Here is a 24,963-nt window from a genome sequence, read left to right on the forward strand (position 1 = left end):
AATATCTACTTCTTGAGCAAAGGCATTTCTCAGACCCGTTTTTTTCTTGTGGGTCCAGGTCAGGAAAGAAGTTATTTAAGGTCCTGTGGGTGAGGACTAACAACTGCTGGAGCAGTGCTGTTTGTAATCAGAGTACGTGAAAGAGACTTTGAAACCTGTACTTTTAATCCAGGGTGAAAGTGGACTTTAAATCCGAACCTTAAATCCGGGCCACTCTTGATTTTTATCCCCTGTCTCCTTTTTACGCATCCTGTCTTCTATCCTACCTCAGGACACTGAGAAAATTGGTTTTAATGTGGTAGTTTATGGACAATGTAATAGATTCACTTGTAGATTTTTTTTTTTTGAAGACTTAAAAGTGTAAAACAAATCAAAATCACCCATAGTCTCTCCACCTGGCGACCCCCACCGCTAAACCAAATTCTTTCATATATATATATATATATATATATATATATATATATATATATATATATATATATATTGGCACTGTCGCAGTGGTAAAACAGATACACCTAATGTCCTCTTTTAACAGTTAGGTAACAGTTTAAAATTTTGCAAGTGCTGTTTCAGATTCCTTCTGCATTGAGACAGATCCTGAGAGAGTGAGTTGGTTGTGAAACCAGTGAAGTGAGCCACAGCTTCGGGACTCCTCCATTCCAGCCGGGACTCCTTGCAGATGGAACCCAAAGGGACGAGGGGGACAGTCTAGCAGAAGAGTAAAACGTACCCCAGCAGGAGCGGGGCGGCTGCCTGAGCTGCACATGGGACTTGGCTGGGGTCCCCCCAAAAGCGGAGCGCAGGAGGCTGCTGGGGGCGGGGCGTGGAGGGCAGCGCCACGGGAAGGGCGGAGCCCGCAAGGTCCCAGACTCCGAGGCATGGGCTGCAGCTGGTTCCTGCTGTTGTGGGTGCTCCCCCAGGCGTGGGGAAGCTCTGAGGGTGAGTGGCCCAGGGTGCCCGGGTACTGACTCTAAAGGGCGGAGAGAGGGCGCGGGCTTGGGACTTAGGGAAAGGCTCCCCTGGACCAGGGGATGAGCCCTGGGCGGCGGAGCCCGGAGCGCACAGATGCACCAGAGATCATGGGGTCTCTGGCTCCTGATGCGGTAAGGCTCAGGGTCAGCGCACCCAGCTGACCCTCCTGGACTCACCTTCTGCTGTTGTTCCTTCCTCTCCCTGTGCTCTCAGCCCCGCGGGCAATTCGCTGTACTTACCCAGTCTTCATTGTTCCCAGTCCTGCGAAGGAGTGTCCTCTTCCGCTGTCTCCAGATCTCCTCCTTCACTAACAGCAGCTGGATGCGCACTGACGCCTTGGCCTGGTTGGGGGAGCTGCAGACGCACAGTTGGAGCAACGCCTCTGACACCATCAGCTTTGTGAAGCCCTGGGCCCAGGGCACCTTCAGCAGCCAGCAGTGGGTCCACCTGCAGAATATATTTCGGGTTTTTCGAAGCAGCTTCACCAGGGACATACAGGAATTCGCCAAAATGCTGTCCTTAGAGTGTGAGTTGAGGGCATGGGATCCTGGGCAGGCGCCACAGTGAGAGAATGGACATGGAAGTCCTGCTGGGAGAGGGGATGAGGTTGTCTGCTTTCTCTCCCTCTGAGGACTTGCACTTCTGCCTGGCCGGGCCCCAGTTTCAGGCATCAGGCCACCCACTCTCTTTTCCTTCCACTGTGGGTCCCCTGGGTAACCCCAGTACCAGTCTCTTCTCCTTCTTCCCTTTCAGTCCTTGAAACCTCATTTGAGTTTTGCACGTTTCTCTCCACAGATCCCATGGAGCTGCAGCTGTCTGGTGGCTGTGAGGTGCACCCTGGGAACGTCTCAGAACACTTTCTCCGTGTAGCATATCAAGGAGAACATATCCTGAGTTTCCAGGGAACTGCTTGGGAACCTGCCCCACAGGCCCCACAGAGGGTAGATTTGGTCATCAAAGTGCTCAACCAGGACGAAGGGACAAAGGAAACAGTGCAGTGGCTCCTCAGTGACATCTGCCCCCAATTTGTGAATGGCCTCTTAGAGACAGGGAAGTCAGAACTGGAGAAGCAAGGTCAGCCTTCTGTCCTCTCCATCTATCCTACTTTTAAGCTTCAAGTAGGTTTTGCCATCCCAGGGTTTGCTTTCATTTAAGCATCAGACAAAGAGCAGGACATAGAGGGGATGGATAAGGCATGAAGTATTTGTTCATATCACCCAGTGTCACTGGGTACCTGCTGGGTTCCATGAGTTGAATTAAATCAAGACTGTGGGTCAGAATTGATTCAGACAGTGTTTGAGACATGCTGTGTGCTCCAGCTGAGCTCAGGGTGTTAGAGTAGGGAGGTGAGGCATTTATAGGGCACTGGGATCAGGGGAGGGGAAGGAGATGAGGGATGGGTCTCCTGGGCAAGATGTCACAAAGGGATCAAAGCTACCTGGAGACTTCACCTCCAGAAGTGGACCTTGGGGAGCATGAATCTGGGAGGAGGCCTGGGACCTCTGATGCAGAGTTCTCACCTTATGGTTTCCTCATCCCTTATTGGACACAGTGAAGCCCAAGGCCTGGCTGTCCAGTGGTCCCATTCCTGGGCCTGGGCGTCTGCTGCTGGTGTGCCACGTGTCTGGCTTCTACCCAAAGCCCGTGTGGGTGATGTGGATGCGAGGTGGGCAGGAGCAGCTGGGCACTCAGAGAGGTGACATCCTGCCCAATGGTGATGAGACGTGGTATCTCCGAGCAACCCTGGATGTGGCAGCTGGGGAGGCGGCTGGCCTGGCCTGCAGGGTGAAGCACAGCAGCCTAGGAGGGCAGGACCTCGTCCTCTACTGGGGTGAGAAAGGGCTGGGGCTGTGTTGGAAATGGAGGCAGGTGGTTCTCAAGCGTAGAGGGAGCGACTGTGAAGGATGGAGTTGGCACACCAACTAGGAGGGCTAGAAGGATGGATTCTAGACACAGTAAAGAGGAAAATAGGACTGAGATCTAATGTATTAATACAAGATGAAATGGGATTGATAATCTTAGAGATCTGGAAGTTGTTGGCAATTAATGAATCCCTGGAAGCTGGGCATGACAGCACTCATCTGTATTCCCAGCTTCTGGGGAGGCTGATGCAGGAGAATTCCAAGTAGTTGGCCAGCCTCGCCAAATTAGGGAGACCTTGTCTCAAAAAGTAAAGGCTAGGGATGCAGCTCAGTGGTTTGTCCCAGACTCTAGGATTCAACCAGCAGCACTGCATATAAAATGAAAACAGAATCTGGGAAGATTCATTTCCCAGCAGAATGGGGATCAGGGACTTATGAAAAGCAGATTAACAAGGAGAGCTGTGGTTTACTGAGTGCTTCCTGCGTGGGGACCTGGCCACTCTGCATCCAGTGCTTTACCTGAGCATCACCACTCTCCTTTGAAGCAGTTACTGTTATTCTATTTTACAAATGAGGAAATTGAGGCTGAGATAGGTTAACTACCCAGAGTCTCACAGAAGGTGGAAGAGCTGGATATTGATTCAGGTCTGCCAGGCTACACAGCTTCACCTGTACCCTACGTTATTATATAGTGAAATGAACTGTAGTGGAGGTGCCTAGACCCTGTGAAAGGGTGGGGAGTCGAAACTTCTGAGGAATAGAAGTTGATGCTCTAAATGGGGGGGGGGAGGAGAAAGGCAGCGCCTGGCCCCTCACATGTGCTAGACCAGGGAACTTGATACAAGGTCCTGTGTCCCCTGCAGGTGGGAGCCACACCTCTGTTGGCTTGGTCATCCTGGCGGTACTGGCTTGCCTGGTGCTGCTCTTTCTGCTCATTCTAGGCTTCTATTGGATCAGGAGACGCCGGTGAGTCTCCCCTTCCATCTGCTCCTTCCCTCGCTCTCTCTCCTCCCTCCCCTGTTCCTGTTTTCTGAATGGTGTCTCCCTTTCTCTTCCCTCACAGCTCCTATGACGACATCTTGTGAGTCTTCTGGACACCTGCCTGTCTGAAGCCCAAGACCTCAGGTCCCCAGAACTGCAGTCTTTGCCTGCTTAGGAATGGAGGATGAATGGAGAGTTAACCTGGAGAAGTTAAAAAGAAAAGGGTCATCCACATTCTTTTAATGTTTATCTAAAGAGTTCGAGTCCTGTTTCTTGTATGACAAGTTTTTAAGCCCAAGTGATTCTGTGCAAAGAGGAACACCAACTCCTCTGATGACCTGCTGGCAATGAGCAGGTAAGGGCTGGGGTAGCAGTGCCCTGGTTGGCCATGGAGTGACAGGGTCTGTCCTGAGCTGGGAAACCGTGTTCTTTGTAAAGGTGGTAGCCGCAGTGGCCAGCTGTCAAGTACCAAGTCAAATTCAGTCTGATTGCAGCTTATGTTTCTCCCGAAAACTGGAAATCTAGATTTCTATGTGACAGGTGATTTAAAAAGTTAACTTATCTTTGGACAAAATATTCTTTGTGATAAATAAGCATTGCTGACTGGTCCCATCTCGGGTGCACACAGATCAAGTCTCCTTTCCTTCTTCAAGATCCATTTCAACACCCATTTACCAGGAAATATTTTCTGAATCATGAAGAACTGACCCATATCTGTTTTCCTGAGCACACTCCTTATAAAATCTTATTAGTGTTGCTAACAAACAAATAAACTTGAATAAAATAAACTTAAAGTGTAATTTAAATACAAGAAGGGGTTCCTATAGTTCAAGGAATTATACTAATATCTACACCCATGCAACTACTTTCCCATCTTCCCAGATTTCACAGAAACTTTTCCGTTCCCCAAAGTTTCCTTGTTAATACCAGCATGAGTTTGTGTTGATCTACATTCTACTTCTTTTTGTTTTATCAGTCTGATGTTCCGCCCATGAAAATGATCTATTGGTTATTTAAAAATACATTGTGTGTTGGACTGGGGATGTGGCTCAAGCGGTAGCGCGCTCGCCTGGCATGCGTGCTGCCCGGGTTTGATCCTCAGCACCACATACAAACAACGATGTTGTGTCCGCTGAAAACTAACAAATAAGTATTAAAATTCTCTCTCTCTCTCTCTCTCTCTCTCTCTCTCTCTCTATATATATATATATATATATATATATATATATATATACACATATACATATATAATATCTTTTTAAAAATATATTGTGTAATTATCAAATGTTTGCTGTATTTTATGGGTATTTTAGTCATTGGCTTTCTGTTTGATTCCCCAAATATATTTTGTGTGGTTTTAATCTTTTGAAATCTATTGGAAGTTGTTTGCTATCTGCAGTCTCTCTCTCTGAATATTCCATGTGCACTGCAAAAGAAAGTGTTTCTGTTGTTGAGTGGACTGCCTTATAAATGTCGGTTATATTGTTCTCTAAATCTTCTATATCCTTACTAATTTCCTGTCTACCTGTTCTGTTACTTACTGAGATATGAGAGTTGAAATCTCCAATTACATTTGCGGATGTAAATGTTTTCCCTTTCATTTCTAACTTTTTGTTCTATTTGCTCCAGTTTTTTAAAGTTCTGTTATTAATATAAAATTAGTTTTTTTTTCTGGTGGATTGACCCTTTTATCATCATTAAATGATTTCTTTTACATCTGATATTTTTTGTCCTGAATTCTACTCTGACATTAAAATAGTCACTCTTTCTTTCTTTTTAAATAGATGAACACAGTACTTTTATTTTATTCATTTATTTTTATGTGGCACTGAGAATCGAACCTAGGCAAGCGCTCTCCCACTGAGCCCCAACCCCAGTCCTCTTGCTTTCATTTATCAGGTTTTGTTAAGTGTATCTTTTGCCATCTTCTGCTTAACCTATCTTTGTTCTCTTTACTTAATTTTTCATTTATTTAATATTTCTTTACTGATATACATGACAGTAGGGTGTAATTCAACAACACACATAAAATGATTTTAACATTTTCCACTTAGGATCCCATTATTGTGGTTGTATATGATGTGGGGTTACATTGGTCATTTAATCATATATAAAGATGGGAAAGTCATGTCAGATTCATTGTACTGCTGTCTTTGTTCTTAAAGTGTGTTTTCTGTAGACTGCAGAGAGTTGTATTTTACATTTTTATTTTATATGACAATCTGATTTTTAATTGATTGTTTTCACCATTTGCATGTGATTTGTGTTATATTAAAGCAATATAATTTGGGGTATGGTTTAAGTCTGCTGTCTTGCCATTCTTTTCTTACTTGCCCCACGTTTCTTGTTCTTTTTTAGGATTTTATTTATAACCAAGAGTAGCTTTTTGGCTATGTATTTATAAGTACATCAGCGCTCCAGCATTCAATATAATTTTTTTGGTTGTATCACAGGCTACTTTTGTTATCTTAAAAATTTATTTATTTATCTTAATTTGTTATACATGACATCAGAATGAATTTCAACTCATAGTACACATATAGAGACAATTTTTCATTTACCTGGCTGTACGCAAAGTAGAGTCACACTATTCGTGTCTTCATACATGTACTTAGGGTAACGATGTCCATCTTATTCCACCATATTTCCCACCCCGAAGACTCCTTCTTTCCCCCTCTCTCCCCTTTGCCCTATCTAAAGTTCCTCCCATGGTCCCCCAACTCCCATTAGGAATCAGCATCTACATATCAGAAAAAACACTGGACCTTTGGTTTTTTGGGATTGGCTTATTTCACTTAGCATGACATTCTCCAACTCCATCCATTTACCTGCAAATGCCATAATTTTATTCTCTTTTAATGCTGAGTAATATTCCATTGTGTATATATACCACGGTTTCTTTATCCATTCATCTATTTAAGGGCATCTGCTATTTTGCTGAATTCATTTATTAGTTCTGGAAGTTTTCTGGTGGAGTTTTTTTAGATCCTCTAAATTGAGAATCATGTTGTTGGCAAATAGTGATAGTTTGAGTGCTTCTTTTCCTATTCATATTCCTTTAATTTCTTCTTCTGTCTAATTGCTCTGGCTAGAGTTTCAAGGACTATGTTGAATAGAAGTGGTGAAAGAGGGCATCCCTGTCTTGTTCCAGTTTTTAGAGGGAATCCTTTTAAATTTTTCCCATTTAAAATGATGTTGGCCTTGGACTTAGCATAAATAGCTTTTACAGTGTTGAGATATGTTCCAGTTACCCCTTGTTTTTCTACTATTTTGAACACAAAGAGGTGCTGTAGTTTGTGAAATGTGTGTCTGCATCTATTGAGATGATCGTATGATTCTTGTCTGTTGATGTGATAAATTACATTTATTGATTTCTGTATGTTGAGCCAACTTTGCATCGCTGGAATGAACCCCACTTGATCATGGTGCACTATCATTTAAATGTGTTTTCTATGAGATTAGCCAGAATTATTGAGAATTATTGAGAATTTTTGCATCTATGTTCATCAGGGCTATTGGTCTGAAGTTTTCTTTCCTTGATATGACTTTGTCTGGTTTTGGTATCAGGGTGATACTAGCCTAATAGAATGAGCTTGGAAGGGGTCCCTTCTTTGCTATTTCATAGAGTAATTTTAGGAGTATTGGAATTAACTCTTCTTTGAAGCTCTTGTAGAACTCAGCTGTGTATTTGTCTGTTCCTGGGTTTTTCTTGGTTGGCAGGCTTTTGATGGCATCTTCTGTTTCATTGCTTGAAATTGATCTGTTTAAATTGTGTATGTCTTGACTCAGTTTGTCCATACCATATGTCTCTAGAAATTTGTTGGTATCTTTGATATTTTCTATTTTCCTGGAGTGTAAATTTTCAAAATAGTTTCTAATTTATCTTCTGTATTTCAATCGTTGTATCCATGATATTTCCTTTTCCATATTTTCTTTTTCCTCATGAATTTAAGTAATTTCAGTTTTCTCTCTCTTCTTCATTAGCATGGCTCATGGTTTATCAATTTTATCTATTTTTTCAAAGAACCAATTTTTTGTTTTGTCAACTTTTTGAATTGTTTCTTTTATTTCAACTTTATTGATTTCAGTTCTGATTTTAATTATTTCCTGTCTTCTACTAATTTTGGTATTGATTTCTTCTTTTTCTAGGGCCTTGAAATGTAATGTCAGGTCATTTATTTGTTGACTTTTATTCTTTAATGAATGAGCTCAATACAATGAACTTACCTTTTAGCACTGCCTTCATAAGTCCCAGAGATTTTCTTATGTTGTATCATTGTTCTCATTTACTTCTAAGAGTTTTTTTTTTAATCTCCTTCATGATGTCTTCTGCTATCCACTTGTTATTCAAGAGTATATTATTTAGTCTCCAAGTGTTGGAGTAGTTTCTATTTTTTCATTTTAATATTGATTTCAAATTTCATTCTATTAAGAAATTTTATACAATGCAGGATAGTATCTCTATTTTTATGTATTTGCTAAGATATGCTTTGTGGCAAAACATATGTTCTGTTTTAGAGAATGATCCATGTGTTGCTGATATAAAGTGTATTTTCTTATTGATGGATGATTTCTATAGTTTCTTTGTTTAGTTTTTGTTTGGAATATCTATCTAGTGGTGAGAGAGGTGTGTTGAAGTCATCCGGGGTTATTCTGTTGTGGTCTATTTGATTCTTGAAATTGAGAAGGGTTTGTTTAATGTACATAGATGCTCCATTGCTTTAGGTATACATATTTATGATTGTTATGTTTTGTTGTTGTATTGTTCCCTTAAGCAGAGTGAAATGTCCTTATTTATCTCTTCTGATGAACTATGGATGGAAGTCCACTTTATCTGATGTGAGGATGGAAACCCCTGCTAGTTTACGCAGTCCATGTGGGTGATATGTTTTTTCCCATCCTTTCACCTTCAGTCTGTGGATATCTTTTCCTATGAGGTGAGTCTCTTGAAGGCAGCATATTGTTGGGTCTTTTTAAAAAACCCAATCTGCCAGACTATGTCTTTTGATTAATGAGTTTAGGCAATTAACATTCAGGGTTATTATTGAGCTATGATTTGTATTAATTTTGGTTTATTTCTGTTTTTTAAGGTGACTTGGTTTTTCCTTTGGTTAACTTTTCCAATGTAGTTCCACCTTCTGCTGATTTTCATTACTTCTCATGGAATATTTTGCTGAGAATATTCTGTAGTGCAGGCTTTCTAATTGTAAATTATTTTAACTTTTGATGATCATGGAAGGTTTTTATTTCATTATCAATCTGAAGTTTAATTTTGCTGGATATAAGATTCTTGGTTGGCACCCATTTTCTTTCAGAGCTTGGTATATGTTGTTCCAGGATATCCTAGCTCTGAGGTTCTGGGTTGAGAAATTTACTGAGATCCAAATTGGTTTCTTTCTATATGTGTACAATAGAAGGTACTTTTCTTTTGTGGCTTTTAAAATTCTCTCCTTATTTTGTATGCTAGGTATTTTTATTATAAATTTCTCTCCTTATTCTGTATGCTAAGTATTTTTATTATAATGTGCATTTGTGTTGATCTGTTATAATTTTGTACATTTGGTGTCATGTAAGCCTCTTGTATTTGATTTTCCATTTCATTCTACAGATTTGGGAAATTTTCTGGTATTATTTCATTGAAAAAATAGTATACTTCCTTGGTTTATATCTCTGTTCCTTTCTTTATTCCAGTAAATCTTAAATTTGGTCTTTTTGTGTTATCCTATAATTCTTAGAGTTTCTGATCATGATATCTTACCATCTTCACTGTGAGGTCAAGTTTATTTTCAACACTATATATTATGTCCTTATTGTCTGAGGTTCTATCTTCCAAGACTCTTGGTGATGATTTCTCGTGAATTTTAATTTGGTTTATTTTTTCCTTCATTTTGAGAATTTCTGTTTGGATTTCTTTCAGAATCTCTTGAAATGAAGGTTACTAGTGTTTGGAGGGTTAGTCTTGGATGTGGAACTCCTGGAGATAGGGCATAGCAATTGCTAGTCGCTGTTGTAATATTGAAGCCCAGGAATCTCCTTCGGGGTCCACTTGTGGGTTGTAGGAGCGTGGTCTTAACTTGTAGACCCCTCAATTCCTGGTCTGTAACTTAGTTTCTAAACTGTATCTCTCACCCCTATGCTTTTGACTTCCTAATCTGGAATCTGTCTCTCTGGAGGTCCTCAGGGTGAGCACCAGCATCAGTGTGCCTGCTGTGGAGAGCTGTTCTGTATTGTGCAGATGAGGACCAGGCACTGAGAGCAGCAGGCCAGCCATGTAGCTGGAAGTGCTGAGCCAGGTTGGTGGCTAGAGTGCTGGAAGACTGGTGATTGGAGAGCCAGAGGGCCCTGTTGATTGCCAAACCAGCAGGACCAGGTGATCAGTGGATGCTGGATTGGGGAGGGAGCTGGGGACTAGGCTGGTGTTGGGTTCCAGCAAGTGTTGCTGCATTTGGCCTTGAGAACCCTGTGGGAGCTGGGCTGGTTGGGTGGGTGAGCCCGGATCAAGATGTCCTCACACTCTCTTCCACCCTAGCAACCCTGTGCAAAGTCTTCATCTGACTCTACAGCAAGATGGTGGAGAGATCTCACATGTAACCAAGGCTGCAAGGACCTTGGTGGTGGTCATCCATGCCCTGGCTGTTGTCCCTAGATGGAAGTGGCTGTGTCTCTAGCTGGTGGCAGTAGCAAACCTGTAGGTGCCTTGATGTTGGGCTTCTAGGCCCCAGCTGTTATCCCAAGATGGAAGCTGCCCCAACTAAAAATGGCAATGGTGGCAGTGGAGGTAACCCAAGATGGTGGCAGAAGTGTCCCAAGATGGAGACAACAGCTTTCAGAGATGAGGCAGTGAGGGTGGGCTGTGGGATGGTGTTGGATGGTTTGTACAGAGATACAGCTCTGTGGCAGTCAGTGCTGCCCTGGGCACCTGCCTCCAGGCCCTGTCTGGTGTCTCAAGGTGGAGGTTACCATGTTGAGGGGTCTATGGGGGCTGCTTCAGTGTGCCAAGAGTAGGTGGCTGGAGGAGTCCTGTGTTGGTAGATGGGGATCCTGTGGTCTGAGCTCCTCACCCATCAGTGGGCCGGAAGATCCGCATAGGGAAGGGGCAGCCATATGTTTTCCTTTTAAATATGAAATTAATTTACAGTACTTGGTCTTCTTCTTGCTCTATATAGTTACCTTTAAAGTAAATTTTAAAAAAATAAGAAAAAATATTTAATATTTACTGATGCATTTACCATTTCTGACATTCTTCATTGTTTTTTTTTATAGATCCAAGATTTCCTCTAGCACCCTTTTCCTTCAAGTTGAATAAATTCCTTTTGAATTTCTCATGTACCTGTGTGGGCAGAAAATTCATTCAGTTTTTAGTTTTGAAATACTTTGTTTTTCACCTTAAGTTTTGATAGATATTTGCTGGATATAGAATCCTGATTTGAGAGTTTTTAAAAGCACTTTTAAGATGTTATTTGTCTAACTTCTGGCTTGCATTGTTACTTACAAACTGTTCTCATTTCCTCCCTATATATAAGGTATATTTCACCCTGAAGGCTTCAAAATTTTGCTTTTTAACACTGTTGTTTATCAAGTTAATTTCATTGTTTCTATGTGTGTTTGTGTTTGTGTGTGTGTTTGTATGGAGAGAGAGAGAGAGAGAGAGAGAGAGAGAGAGAGAGAGAGAGATTGTTGAGCTTCTTGCTTTTAGGCCCCACTTGCAAATATGGTAAACCTGTTAGACCACTTGACACTTTACCTAGCTCTCTGAGACTCTGGACTTAAATCTTTATCTCTCCAACTTAGTGAGAGTAACTAGCCCTGGCAGGGTTTCTTTGTGAGTTGATTTGAAAATTGTCCCCAAGTGGAAAGAGGAAGGAAACTTATGTGATTTTGTGGAATATGTTCCTGTATTTTGTTCACAGTCCTCACTTTCTGTTTTTCCCAGTATTTGGAAATACGAGTTTCCACATACTAGTCTTTTCAAACGTCCACAAAATTTTTTTTTTTTATTGTATGGAATGCTCCATACAAGTTGATCGTTCATGATGAGATAAAAGAAATCTCACCCATCTTTTAAAACTATATATTTCTGTTACTTCTTTACATGTGTTTTTTGTCTTATCCTGAACAACAGGCCCATTGTAGAAATCTTTTTATGGATTCAGTGTCAAATGCTCTGAGATCCTGCATATCCACGGAGATGACAATATTGATTGATTCCTAAAGTGTTTGGTGAATGAAGAGGACAATAAGAACACGTCCCCTTATTTCATTTTCCTCCTTACCTGCTAATGAGAATGAGTTTCCTTTAAGAAGCAGGCCTGGTGCTGCCAGTATTGTAATGTCCAGTGGCTTATCTTTGGAACACAGGGTGGACATTTGAATGCTTCCCTGATGTGCTTGACAGAATCAAACAGGAGGTAGCTGTGTCCTGTGTGAGGATATCCTTTAGCCCTCAGAGGGCCGAGGGCATGAGAGGGCATGAAGACGAACAACGAATTGACACCAGGGTGTCAGTGACAATAGGATGTAGAGAGCAATGGTGGAAGGCCACAAGAAAAGTTCAGGCCATGGAAACTGAGAAAAAAATCAGGTAATGTTCCCCCAGAATCTGCCAAAATACTCCAATTGGCAGATGAAAATGAAAGGCAGGAAAGTCAAGTAAGGAAGGAGCAAAGGGTACTTCACAGCCAGAAGCTACTCAAGGATTATTGAAAGCTCACAGAAAATATGTGCTTTGAAAAGTATTTGCATTTGTCAGCTTTTCATAGCTTTGATCCAAGTACCCGACCAGAGGAGGAAAGTTCATCGTGGACTTATGGCTGCAGAGGTTCCGTCCATGGTTGACTGTTTCCATGAATCTGGGCCTGAAGTGAGGCAGAGCATCATGGCCAGAGGAGGTGGTGGAGAAGAGCAGCTCAGCTCACAGACTGTCAGGAAGCAGAGAGAGGGGGGGTCAGGGGCCAAGGCAAACTCAGAGTCTTCCAGCCTCACTGCCCCACCTCCTCCAGCCATGGCACCTGCCTACAGCTACCTGGCAGTTAGCCCATTCCAACCAGGAAGGACGATTAGGCTAGAGCTCTCAGAGTCCAATCATGTCACCTTTGAATATTCCCACATTGACTCAAGAGCTTTTGAGGGACCCCTAATATACACCCATAACATTTCATCCTTGCCCATGGCAGTGCGTGTGGCCTCTCCCCAGCCCACAGCTTTCCTCCCCTGCCTCGTTCTTCTGTGGTGTCCCACTTCACCTCAAGCCCCTAAAAATGGGATCACCACAGCATGGGGGAAACCTCTGACGCCATAAGCTCAAAACAAACTCTTCTTCTTCTAAGTTGTTCTGGTTAGTTATTTTAGTCACAAAGAGCTGACCAACACAGCTTTCCAATAAATACATATACATTTTTAGAAAATACAATTCCTTCTCTGTTTCTTACTACTGTAATAAAGTAATGGATTTACTGATTCTAGACTGAATCACTAGAAGTTCCCGGATGCCCCTTCACTGTTCTTTGTCTTTTTGCAGAAACTAAATGCGATTATTTTTATTTTATGAACAGGGAAGCAGGCCAGTGTGGGCCTTGGTGCTCCCTGTTCATAGTTCTCCTGTGCTGTTTTGAGTTCAGTGGACATCAGAGATTGGCCATTCATCCAATGGATCCTGGGAAGTTGGCCATTTTCATTTTGGTTGGTTTGTGTTTATTTATTATTTAATTTTTATGCCTGCCCTTCTGGAAAATTTCTAAAGTCATGTTGCTAGATAATATTTTTGCATTTTAGCACATGCTTTTATTTCTCTCATTGCATTTTTTCTCTTTCCTTCCCTTTATTCATGAAAGTTACACATTTCTCTTTGCTTCAGGGGAAGATTGTGGCAGGAGAGAAAAGAGAGATAGCGTCCCAATCATTCTGTTATGTTTTCAAGGGCTTCTCTAAGCAGTGAACATGGGACATAAAGGCATGGACAGAAAGTGTTGTAGAATCTAGAAATGGGAAGTAATTTTTCCAGAGTTTGATTTTTGTAGTTGGGAAAGAGATGTTTTGGGTTCTAAGAGAAGAAGGAGGCTGTCTCCCTTATCTCCAAGCAGGAATCAGGAAGTTTTGAGTTAATTTCTTACCACCACGATCAAGGGAACCTGCCCCAGATAATGCAGGTTTTGTAGCATATGTAAAAGAGCCAACCACAGTCAAGTGGGGGTTCATCCCAGGGATGCAAGATTGGTTCAATATACAAAACTCAATAAACACAATTCATCACATCAATAGACTTAAAGATAAGAATCATATGATCATCTGAAGAGATGCAGAAAAAGCATTTGACAAAATTCAGCACCCCTTCATGTTCGAACATTAGAAAAACTAGGGATAGTAGGAACATACCTCAACATTGTAAAAGCTATTTATGTTAAACCTGAGGCCAAAATCAATCTAAATGGAGAAAAACAGAAAGCATTCCCTCCCTAAACTGGAACTAGACAGGGATGCCCTCTTCCACCACTTCTGTTCAAAATAGCCCTTGAAACCTATCCAGGGAAATCAGAGAAAAGAAAGAAATTAAAGGGACACAATAATAAAAGAAGAGCTCAAACTATCCCTATTTATTGACAACGTCATTTTTATATTCAGAAAACTGAAAAACTCTTTGAAAAAGCTCCCCAATGAATTCAGCAAAGTAAGAAGTATTAAAATCAATATCAGTAAATCAGTTGCATTTTTATACACCAAGGATATATCAGCTGAAAGAGAAATCAGGAAAACTATCCCCCTTACAATAGTTTCAAAAAACAATTTTTGGAATCAACTTAACAAAAGAAATGAAAGAATTTTATATGAAATTTAAGAAGACCTCATAAAATAGAAATCTCTCCCATGCTCCTGGATAGGCGGAATAAATATGATCAAACTGCCATACTACCAAAAATGTTATACAGATTCAATGCAATTCCTATAAAGATCCCAGTGACTTTCTTCACAGAAATAGAACAAGCAGTCATGAAATTCATTTGGGAAAATAAGATACCCAGAATAGCCAAAGCAATCCTTAGCGCAAAAAGTGATGCAGGAGGCTTCACAATAGCAGACATTCAATTATACTACAGAGCTATGGTAACAAATACAGCATGGTATTGGCACCAAAAATGACATGAAGACCAATGGAACAGAATAGAAGACACAGAGACACACCCACATAAGTACAGTTGTGTCATACAAGACAAAGGTGCCACAAATGTACATTGGAGAAAAGATGGCCTCTTCAACAAATGGTACTGGGAAAACTAAAATTGAACCCCTGTATCTCACCCTGAACAAAACGCAACTCTAAGTGTATCAAGGAACTAGGCATTAGACCCGAGACCCTGCACTTACTAGAAGAAAAAGTAGGCCCAACTGTCATATGTCAACCTGGGAATCAAATTCCTTCACAAGACCCCTAAAGTGCAAGTAGTGAAATAGAGAATCAATAAGTGGGATGGTATCAAACTGGAAAGATTCTTCACAGCAAAGAAAAGAATCAACAAAGTGTACAGAGATCCTACCTACTGGGATAAATCTTCACCACCAATACCTCAGATAAAGCAATAATTTCCAGGATATACAAAGAACTCACAAAAGATTAACACCAGGAAAGTAAATGACTCAATCAATCACTGGGTAAAAGAACTGAACAAATCCTTCACCAAAGAAAAGATATGAATGGCCAAAACATATGAAAAAATGTTCCACATCTCTAGCAATTAGAGAAAGGCAAATTAAAACTACACTGAGATTCCATCTCACTCCAGTCAGAAAAGGCAGTTATAAAGAACAATAAGTGTTGGGAGGATGTGGGGAACATTGTTGGTGGGATTGCAAATTGGTGAAACCATTATGTAAAGCAGTACGGAGATTCCTCAGAAAACTTGGAATGGAACCACCATTTGACCCAGTTATACCATTCCTTGGTATATACCCAAAGGACTTAAAAACAGGATACTACAGTGACACAGTGATATCCATATAGTATCTCAACTCACAATAGCTAAGCTATGGAAACAACCTAGGTGTCCTTCAAAAGATGAATCATTAAAGAACATATGATATGTATATATATACATATATAGGTGTCCTTCACCTATAGGACAACCTAGATGTCCTTCAACAGATGAATGATTAAAGAAAATGTGATTATATATATATATATATATATATATATATATATATATATATATATATAAATTATTCAGCCATAAAGAAAATGAAATTATGGCATTTTCTGGTAAATTGATGGTAATTTATTAGAGAATATCACGCTAAGTGAAATAAGCCAATCCCCTCAAACCAAAGGCTGAATGTTGTCTTTAATTTGTGGACACTAACCCACAACAAGAGAGGGTGGGGAGGAGGAGAATAAAAGTCCACTGGATTAGACAAAGGGAAATGAAGGGAAGGGAGGGGAGAGGGGAATAGGAAAGAGTAGAATTAATCAGTCATAACTTTCTTAGCCTTTTATTTGCACACTGTATATGATCACAAGAATGTAAACCTAAATAGAATACGTTATACTCTAGGTATGTGTATTCTGCCAAAATACATTCTACTGTCATGTATAACTAAAAATAGAAAAAAACACAGTTTTTGTGGCCTAATCCTAAACAAGGTCATCAGCTGGCACAGAATGTGACAGTTGAAATTTCCCTCTGACTTTGAAGTCTCTGGGGATTCAGGAGGTGCACCCTTCTGTTGGACCAAGAGCAGCTACTGAGGCAGAGGGACCCACGGGAGAAGAGATGAACTCAATCCTTTTCACCAATGATGTGACTATGTACCTAGAAACAAACAACCCTGTTTGAAAGAACATTTGCTAGAATTTATAAAGGTGTTTATTCAAGTAAAAGAGATAAACACATATAAAGAAAGCATGTGTTAACTACAACTCGAAATGGAAATGGGAATAAATGATGTATTCAAAATCCAAAAAGAGAAAGAGGATACTTAGGAATATATTTCACATGAATAGTACAGACATATCAAAAACCATATAGTTCTCTGAAGGATAAAAACCATTTTGAATTAGTGAAAAGATGTATTCCTTTCTTGGTTTAGGACACTTAGTGTAACAAAATATTAATTAGCTCCCCAATTTTTCAATTAAATAGAATTTTAAGTAGGATTAAAATCGCTCCAAAATAGGAAAAAAAAAATAATGATGGGGTCAGAGTGTCTGCCATTCAAAATACTAAACCCAGAGGCCACCATATCAAAACATTATGGTAATAAGATGGGAATGGACCAATAGACAAATTAAGGAGTATAATATAAAACTAAGAAATAGATCTCAACAGCTCCTTGGCACATATCGTAAAGATCTAAGGTCATCCTACCATCACGATACAGCCACACCGATGTTTATAGCAGTGCAATCCACACCAGTCAGGTTATAAAACAGCCCAGATGCCTGTCAGCAGATGAATGGTTAAAGAAATCATGGCATATGTACACAATGGAGCTTTACTCAACCATAAAGAAGAATGAAGTCATAGCTTTTGCCAGTAAGTGACTGGAACCAGAGAGGATCAGGCTAAGTGAAATAAGCCAGACCCATACAGTCAAGGATCAAGTGTTTTCTTTCCTATGCAGAAGCTAGACCAAAATAAGGGGGAAAAAGGGGAGGGGGAATCCCATCAGAAAAGAAGAGAGATCAATAGATTAGAGATAGGGGATGGAGGAGAGGGTGGAGAGGCAGAAAATGTGAAGAATGGTGGAATAAAACTGATCAATGGTCCTGTGTACAGGAGTGAACGTACCACAGTGAATTTCATCTTCATGTATACCTATAATGCACTAATTAAAAATTAAACAATAGATAAGACAAATAGAGTAAAGGAAGTTGAAGAAAGTAAAGTAAAAGGAAGACTGGAGGGAAGTACCAAGTCCAGTGATACCAGTAGAGGTTTGGCTCAGACCAGAGGTAAAGTCCTGCCCTTGCCATGACCTCTTCAGAGATGCTTTCTGTAGGGCCTCAGAATATACAATGAAATCATGGCGGAGGGAGATACAGGGCAGCTCCATGTGGACAGAGCTTCCAATATTGCTTCATTTTCTAGCTGGATACCCAGCTCAGCTGTTCATTATTCTTTGCAGTTATATGAAATCACCTCTAATACACAGATTAATTCTCACGGTGGCAAGATTCATTTCTTTTCTATCCCTTTTTTTTTTTACTGCATTACTGTTATACATAATATTGGGATTTATTTTGACATAATTATGCAAAAATGGAATTTAATTTGTTCCAATTCAGTCCCCAGTACTTTTCTTCTTACGTCTATGCCCAGTACTCTTCCCATCCACTATTTGGGCTATTTTAAACTCTCATTCAATCACTCAGTCCTTTATTTGTTAAACAGATAAGTTTTCTGTGTTCTTTCAAACTGTTTTGGGACATTCCTTATAGTAAGGGAGGTGGGTTAGGGCGATCTCCAGGATCCCAGCTCAGGGTGAGGGGCAGATGTTTGTTCTCTAGGGACACAGGGGGTATGGGAGGAAGGGAAGTATTCATGTTGTCAGATGGGAGGAAGTGGAGCCAGGAGATGTGATCCTTACATGTGCTGTCCCTCCAGCTGATTGACAAGAGCACACAGAAAGAGACACACACATGAATGTTTCTATAATGACAGGCTCTGCAGGTGCTGGGAGGAAAGGTTTGCAAAGCAAGTTAGTGAGCAAGGAGTGCAGGTGGGGCTGGCCCAGTTCTCCTGCCTTTGCTCACAGTCTGGGAGGCTCAGAAGACTCCCCTGAGAAAGTGACCTCAGAGCCTGAGTTCAGAGTGGTTATAACAGGAAGCTGGTGAGGGGGAGCAGAGGGGACCAAGTTCCCCCAAACTGAGTGAACTCTTTGTAGTACAGGGACATGATCTAAGAGGGTGGTTTAGTCCTGCTTTGTGACTGTGATTGGATGGGTTAACAATTACCCAGTAGGGGTCATTTCCTTTTGTGATTTATTTTTGATGAAAAATGGCTTATAATGTTCCCCTGGGGAGTTTTCATTGTTCTGCTTGTGAGTTTAAACATTACTACACTGGTGTAACATTGAGGGTTTGATGCAGAGTATCACATATAGATGACGTAATCAAAGCCTCAAAGTATGAGTCGTAAGAATACCTACTTGTTGAGCAAAGGCATTTCTCAGATCCGTTTTTTTTTATTGTGGGTCCAGGTCAGGAAAGAAGTTATTTAAGGTCCTGTGGGTGAGGACTAATAATGGTTGGAGCAGTGCTGTTTGTAATCAGAGTACGTGAAAGAGACTTTTAAACCTGCACTTTTAATCCATGTGAAATTGGATTTTTAAATCTGAACCTTAAAGCTGGACCACTCTTGATTTTTATCCCTTGTCTACTTTGTACCTATCCTATGTCTTTTATCCTACCTCAGGACACTGAGAAAATTGGTTTTAATGTGGTGGTTTATGGACAATGTAATAGATTCACTTGTAGATTTTTTTTGAAGACTTAAAAATGCAAAACAAATCAAAATCACCCATAGTCTCTCCACCTGGCGACCCCAAGGGCTAAACCAAATTCTTTCTTATTCTTTTTTTGGCACTGTCGCAGTCCTAACACAGACGCAACCAATGACCTCTTTTAACAGTTAGATAACAGTTTAAAATTTCGCATGTGCTGTTTCCTATTCCTTCTGCATTGGGACAGATCCTTAGAAAGTGAGTTGGTTGTGAAACCAGTGAAGTGAGCCACAGCTTTGGGACTCCTTGCAGATGGAATCGCTAGGGGCGAGGGGGACAGTCAAGCAGAAGAGTAAAATGCACCCCAGCAGGAGCAGGGCTGCTGCCTGAGCTGCACCTGGGACTTGGCTGGGGTCCTTGCCAAAAGCGGAGCACAAGAGCCTGCTGGGGGCAGGGCGTGGAGGGCAGCTCTTTGGGAAGGGCGCACCCAGGAAGGTCCCCAGACTCCGTGGATGGAGTGCAGGTGGTTCCTGCTGTTGTGGGTGCTCCCCCAGGCGTGGGGAAGCTCTGAGGGTGAGTGGCTCAGGGTGCCCACGTACTGGCGCTAAAGGGCAGAAACAGGGCTTGGGTCTTAGGGAAAGGCTCCCAGGGAGCTGGGATGAACCCTGGGCCACGGATCCTGGAGCACACAAATGCACCAGAGATCACGGGTCTCTGGCTCCCTGCGTGGTGTGGGTCAGGGTTGGTGCACCCAGCTGACCCTTCTGGACTCACCTTCTGCTTTGCTTCCTTCCTCTCCCTGTGCTGTCTGCTCCGTGGGCCATTAGCTGTACTTACTCAGTCTTCCTTGTCCCCAGTCCTGCAAAGGAGTTTCCTCTTCCACTATCTCCAGATCTCCTCCTTCACTAACAGCAGCTGGATGCGCACTGACGCCTTGGCCTGGTTGGGGGAGCTGCAGACGCACAGTTGGAGCAACGCCTCTGACACCATCAGCTTTGTGAAGCCCTGGGCCCAGGGCACCTTCAGCAGCCAGCAGTGGGTCCACCTGCAGAATATATTTCGGGTTTTTCGAAGCAGCTTCACCAGGGACATACAGGAATTCGCCAAAATGCTGTCCTTAGAGTGTGAGTTGAGGGGATGGGATCCTGGGCAGGTGCCACACTGAGAGAATGGGCACGGAAGTCCTGCTGGGAGAGGGGATGAGGTTGTCTGCTTTCTCCCCCTCTGAGGACTTGCACTTCTGCCTGGCCGGGCCCAGTTTCAGGCATCAGGCCACCCACTCTCTTTTCCTTCCACTGTGGGTCCCCTGGGTAACCCCAGTACCAGTCTCTTCTCCTTCTTCCCTTTCAGTCCTTGAAACCTCATTTGATTTCTGCACGTTTCTCTCCACAGATCCCATGGAGCTGCAGCTGTCTGGTGGCTGTGAGGTGCACCCTGGGAATGTCTTTCTCCATGTAGCATATCAAGGAGAATATATCCTGAGTTTCCAGGGAACTGCTTGGGAGCTGGCTCCACAGGCCCCACATTGGGTTGATTTTGTCATCAAAGTGCTTAACCAGGACGATGGGTCAAGGGAAACAGTGCAGTGGCTCCTCAGTGACATCTGCCCCCAATTTCTGAATGGCCTCCTAGAGACAGGGAAGTCAGAACTGGAGAAGCAAGGTCAGCCTTCTGTCCTCTCCATCTATCCTACTTTTAAGCTTCAAGTAGGTTTTGCCATCCCAGGGTTTGCTTTCCTTTAAGCATCAGACAAAGAGCAAGACATAGAGGGGATGGATAAGGCGTGAGGTATTTGTTCATATCACCCAGTGTCACTGGGTACCTGCTGGGTTCCATGAGTTGAATTAAATCAAGACTGTGGGTCAGATTTGATTCAGACAGTGTTTGAGACATGCTGTGTGCTCCAGCTGAGCTCAGGGTGTTAGAGTAGGGAGGCGAGGCATTTATGGGGCACTGGGATTCGGGGAGGGGAAGGAGTATCAGGGATGGGTCTCCTGGGCAAGGTGACCCAAAGGGATCAAAGCTACCTGGAGACTTCACCTCCAGAAGTGGACCTTGGGGAGCATGAACCTGGGAGGAGACCTGGGACCTCTGATGCAGAGTTCTCACCTTATGGTTTCCTCATTCTTTATTGGATACAGTGAAGCCCAAGGCCTGGCTGTCCAGTCGCCCCATTCCTGGGTCTGGCCGTCTGCTGCTGGTGTGCCACGTGTCTGGATTCTACCCTCAGCCTGTGTGGGTGATGTGGATGCGAGGTGAGCAGGAGCAGCTGGGCACTCAGAGAGGTGACTTCCTGCCCAATGGTGATGAGACATGGTATCTCCAAGCAACCCTGGATGTGGCAGCTGGGGAGGCGGCTGGCCTGGCCTGCAGGGTGAAGCACAGCAGCCTAGGAGGGCAGGACCTCGTTCTCTACTGGGGTGAGAAAGGGCTGGGGCTGTGTTGGAAATGGAGGCAGGTGGTTCTCAAGCATAGAGGGAGCGACTGTGAAGGATGGAGTTGGCACACCAACTAGGAGGGCTAGAAGGATGGATTTCAGACAGAGTAAAGAGGAAAATAGGACTGACATCTGATGTATTAATACAAGATGAAATGGGACTGATAATCTCAGAGACCTAGAAGTTGTTGGCAATTAATGAATCCCTGGAAGCTGGGCATGACAGTACTCATCTGTATTTCCAGCTGCTGGGGAGGCTGATGCAGGAGAATTCCAAGTAGGTGGCAGCCTAGCCAAATTAGGGAGACCTTGTCTCAAACAGTAAAGGCTAGTGATGCAGCTTAGTGGTTTGTCCCAGACTCTAGGATTCACCAAGCAGCACTGCATATAAAATGAAAACAGACTGTTGGACAATTCATTTCCCAGCAGAATGGGGATCAGGGACTTATGAAAAGCAGGTTAACAAGGAGAGCTGTGGTTTACTGAGTGCTTCCTGCGTGGGGACCTGGCCACTCTGCATCCAGTGCTTTACCTGAGCATCATCACTCTCCTTTGAAGCAGTTACTGTTAATCTATTTTACAAATGAGGAAAGTGAGGCTGAGATAGGTTAACCACCCAGAGTCTCATAGAAGGTGGAAGAGCTGGATATTGATTCAGGTCTGCCTGGCTACACAGCATCACCTGTACCCTACGTTATTATATAGTGAAATGAACTGTAGTGGAGGTGCCTAGACCCTGTGAAAAGGTGGGGAGTCTAAACTTCTGAGGAATAGAAGTTGATGCTCTAAATGGGGGGAGGAGAAAGGCAGCGCCTGGCCCCTCACATGTGCTAGACCAGGGAACTTGGTACAGGGTGGTGTCCTGGGCTGACACACATCCTGTGTCCCCTGCAGGTGGGAGCCACACCTCTGTGGGCTTGGTCATCCTGGCGGTACTGGCTTGCCTGGTGCTGCTCTTTGTGCTCATTCTAGGCTTCTATTGGATCAAGAGACACTGGTGAGTCTCCCCTTCCATCTGCTCCTTCCCTCGCTCTCTCTCCTCCCTCCCCTGTTCCTGTTTTCTGAATGGTGTCTCCCTTTCTCTTCCCTCACAGCTCCTATGACGACATCTTGTGAGTCTTCTGGACACCTGCCTGTCTGAAGCCCAAGACCTCAGGTCCCCAGAACTGCAGTCTTTGCCTGCTTAGGAATGGAGGATGAATGGAGAGTTAACCTGGAGAAGTTAAAAAGAAAAGGGTCATCCACATCCTTTTAATGTTTATCTAAAGCGTTTGAGTCCTTTCCCTTGTATGACAAGTTTTTAAGCCCAAGTGATTCTGTGCAAAGAGGGGCACCAACTCCTCTGATGACCTGCTGGCAATGAGCACGTATGGGCTGGGGTAGCAGTGTCCTTGTTGGCCATGGAGTGACAGAGTCTGTCCTGAGCTGGGAAAACATGTCCTTTGCAAAGGTAATAGCTGCAGTGGCCAGCTGTCAAGTGCCCAGTCAAACTCTGGCCTGATTGCAGCCTATGTTTCTCCCGAAAACTGGAAATCTAGAATTTTATGTGACAGGTGATTTAAAAAGCTAACTTGTCTTTGGACAAAATATTCTTTGTGATAAATAAGCATTGCTGACTGGTCCCATCTCGGGTGCACACAGATCATGTCTTTTTTCCCTTCTTCAAGATCCATTTTCAACACCCGTTTACCACGAAAAATTTTCTGAATCATGAAGAACTACCTATATCTGTTCTCCTGAGCACACTCTTTATAAAATCTTATTAGTGTTGCTAACAAACAAATAAACTTGAATAAAATAAACTTAAAGTATAATTTGAATACAAGAAGGGGTTCCTATAGTTCAAGGAATTATACTAATATCTACACCCATGTAACTACTTTCCCATCTTCCCAGAGTTCACAGAAACTTTTCAGTTCCCCAAAGTCTGTGATTTCTCCTTGTTAATACCAGCATGAGTTTGTGTTGATCTACATTCTACTTCTTTTTGTTTTACCAGTCTGAGAATTTTTTATAAATGAAATGGAATATTTCTGTTCTTCACTTGACACAATGTGTGTTGAGACTCATCCATGTTCCATTTATCAATAGTTCCTTCCCACATACTAATACTTATGGTTTAAAGGAATCACAAACTTTGGTGGTTTATAATGCTGGCCCATCAGGAATGAAGCTGCTCTGAACATTTATGCAGAGTCTTTGGGTGCACTTGGTTTTCCTTAAGTCAAGAAAATCCTGAGAAGTGGAACTGTAAAACTGAATAGTAAATGTCTTTCGTTTTTTTGATCTATTGGTTATTTAAAAAATATATTGTGTAATTATCAAATGTTTGCTGTATTTTATGGGTATTTTAGTCACTGGCTTTCTCTTTGATTCCTCAAATATATTTTGTGTGGTTTTCCACTTAGGATCCCATTATTATATGATGTGGGGTTCCATTGGTCATTTAATCATATATATAAAGATGGGAAAGTCATGTCAGATTCATTGTACTGCTGTCTTTGTTCTTAAAGTGTGTTTTCTGTAGACTGCAGAGAGTTGTATTTTACCTTTTTATTCTATATGACAATCTGACTTTTAAGTCATTGTTTTCACCATTTGCATGTGATTTGTGTTATATTAAAGCAATATAATTTGGGGGATGGTTTAAGTCTGCTGTCTTGCCATTCTTTTCTTACTTGCCCCACGTTTCTTGTTCTTTTTTAGGATTTTATTTATAACCAAGAGTAGCTTTTTGGCTATGTATTTATAAGTACATCAGCACTCCAGCATTCAATATAATTTTTTGGTTGTATCACAGGTTACTTTTGTTATCTTAAAAATTTATTTATTTATTTATCTTAATTTGTTATACATGACATCAGAATGCATTTCAACTCATAGTACACATATAGAGACAATTTTTCATTTACCTGTCTGTACGCAAAGTAAAGTCACCCCATTCATGTCTTCATACATGTACTTAGGGCAACGATGTCCATCTTATTCTACCATCTTTCCCATCCCGAAGACTCCTTCTTTCCCCTCTCTCCCCTTTGCCCTATCTAAAGTTCCTTCCATGTTCCCCCAACCCCCATTAGGAATCAGCATCTACATATCAGAAAAAACTTTGGACCTTTGGTTTTTTGGGTTTGACTTACTTCACTTACCATGACATTCTCCAACTCCATCCATTTACCTGCAAATGTCATAATTTTATTCTCTTTTAATGCTGAGTAATATTCCATTGTGTATATATACCACAGTTTCTTTATCCATTCATCTGTTTAAGGGCATCTGCTA

The 24,963-nt window shown here is 42.1% G+C and overlaps 2 protein-coding genes across 2 annotated transcripts; both read left to right on the plus strand.

The window, feature by feature from the left end:
• Nucleotides 1–854: 854 nt before the first annotated feature.
• Nucleotides 855–4,710, plus strand: LOC143403466 (antigen-presenting glycoprotein CD1d-like). Its single transcript, XM_076861516.1, has 6 exons — nt 855–939; nt 1,232–1,498; nt 1,768–2,046; nt 2,525–2,803; nt 3,698–3,800; nt 3,898–4,710. Exons 1-6 carry the CDS (start codon nt 879–881, stop codon nt 3,917–3,919), a joined length of 1,011 nt encoding a protein of 336 aa, XP_076717631.1. The 5' UTR covers nt 855–878; the 3' UTR covers nt 3,920–4,710.
• A 15,046-nt stretch (nt 4,711–19,756) lies between these two features.
• Nucleotides 19,757–22,797, plus strand: LOC143403531 (antigen-presenting glycoprotein CD1d-like). Its single transcript, XM_076861584.1, has 6 exons — nt 19,757–19,817; nt 20,102–20,368; nt 20,637–20,906; nt 21,386–21,664; nt 22,576–22,678; nt 22,776–22,797. The coding sequence occupies exons 1-6, from the start codon at nt 19,757–19,759 to the stop codon at nt 22,795–22,797; spliced, it is 1,002 nt and encodes a 333-aa protein (XP_076717699.1).
• The last annotated feature ends 2,166 nt before the right edge of the window (nt 22,798–24,963 follow it).

This window comes from Callospermophilus lateralis, chromosome 7 (genome assembly GCF_048772815.1).
Source record: "Callospermophilus lateralis isolate mCalLat2 chromosome 7, mCalLat2.hap1, whole genome shotgun sequence".
Classification (NCBI taxonomy): Eukaryota; Metazoa; Chordata; class Mammalia; order Rodentia; family Sciuridae; genus Callospermophilus; species Callospermophilus lateralis.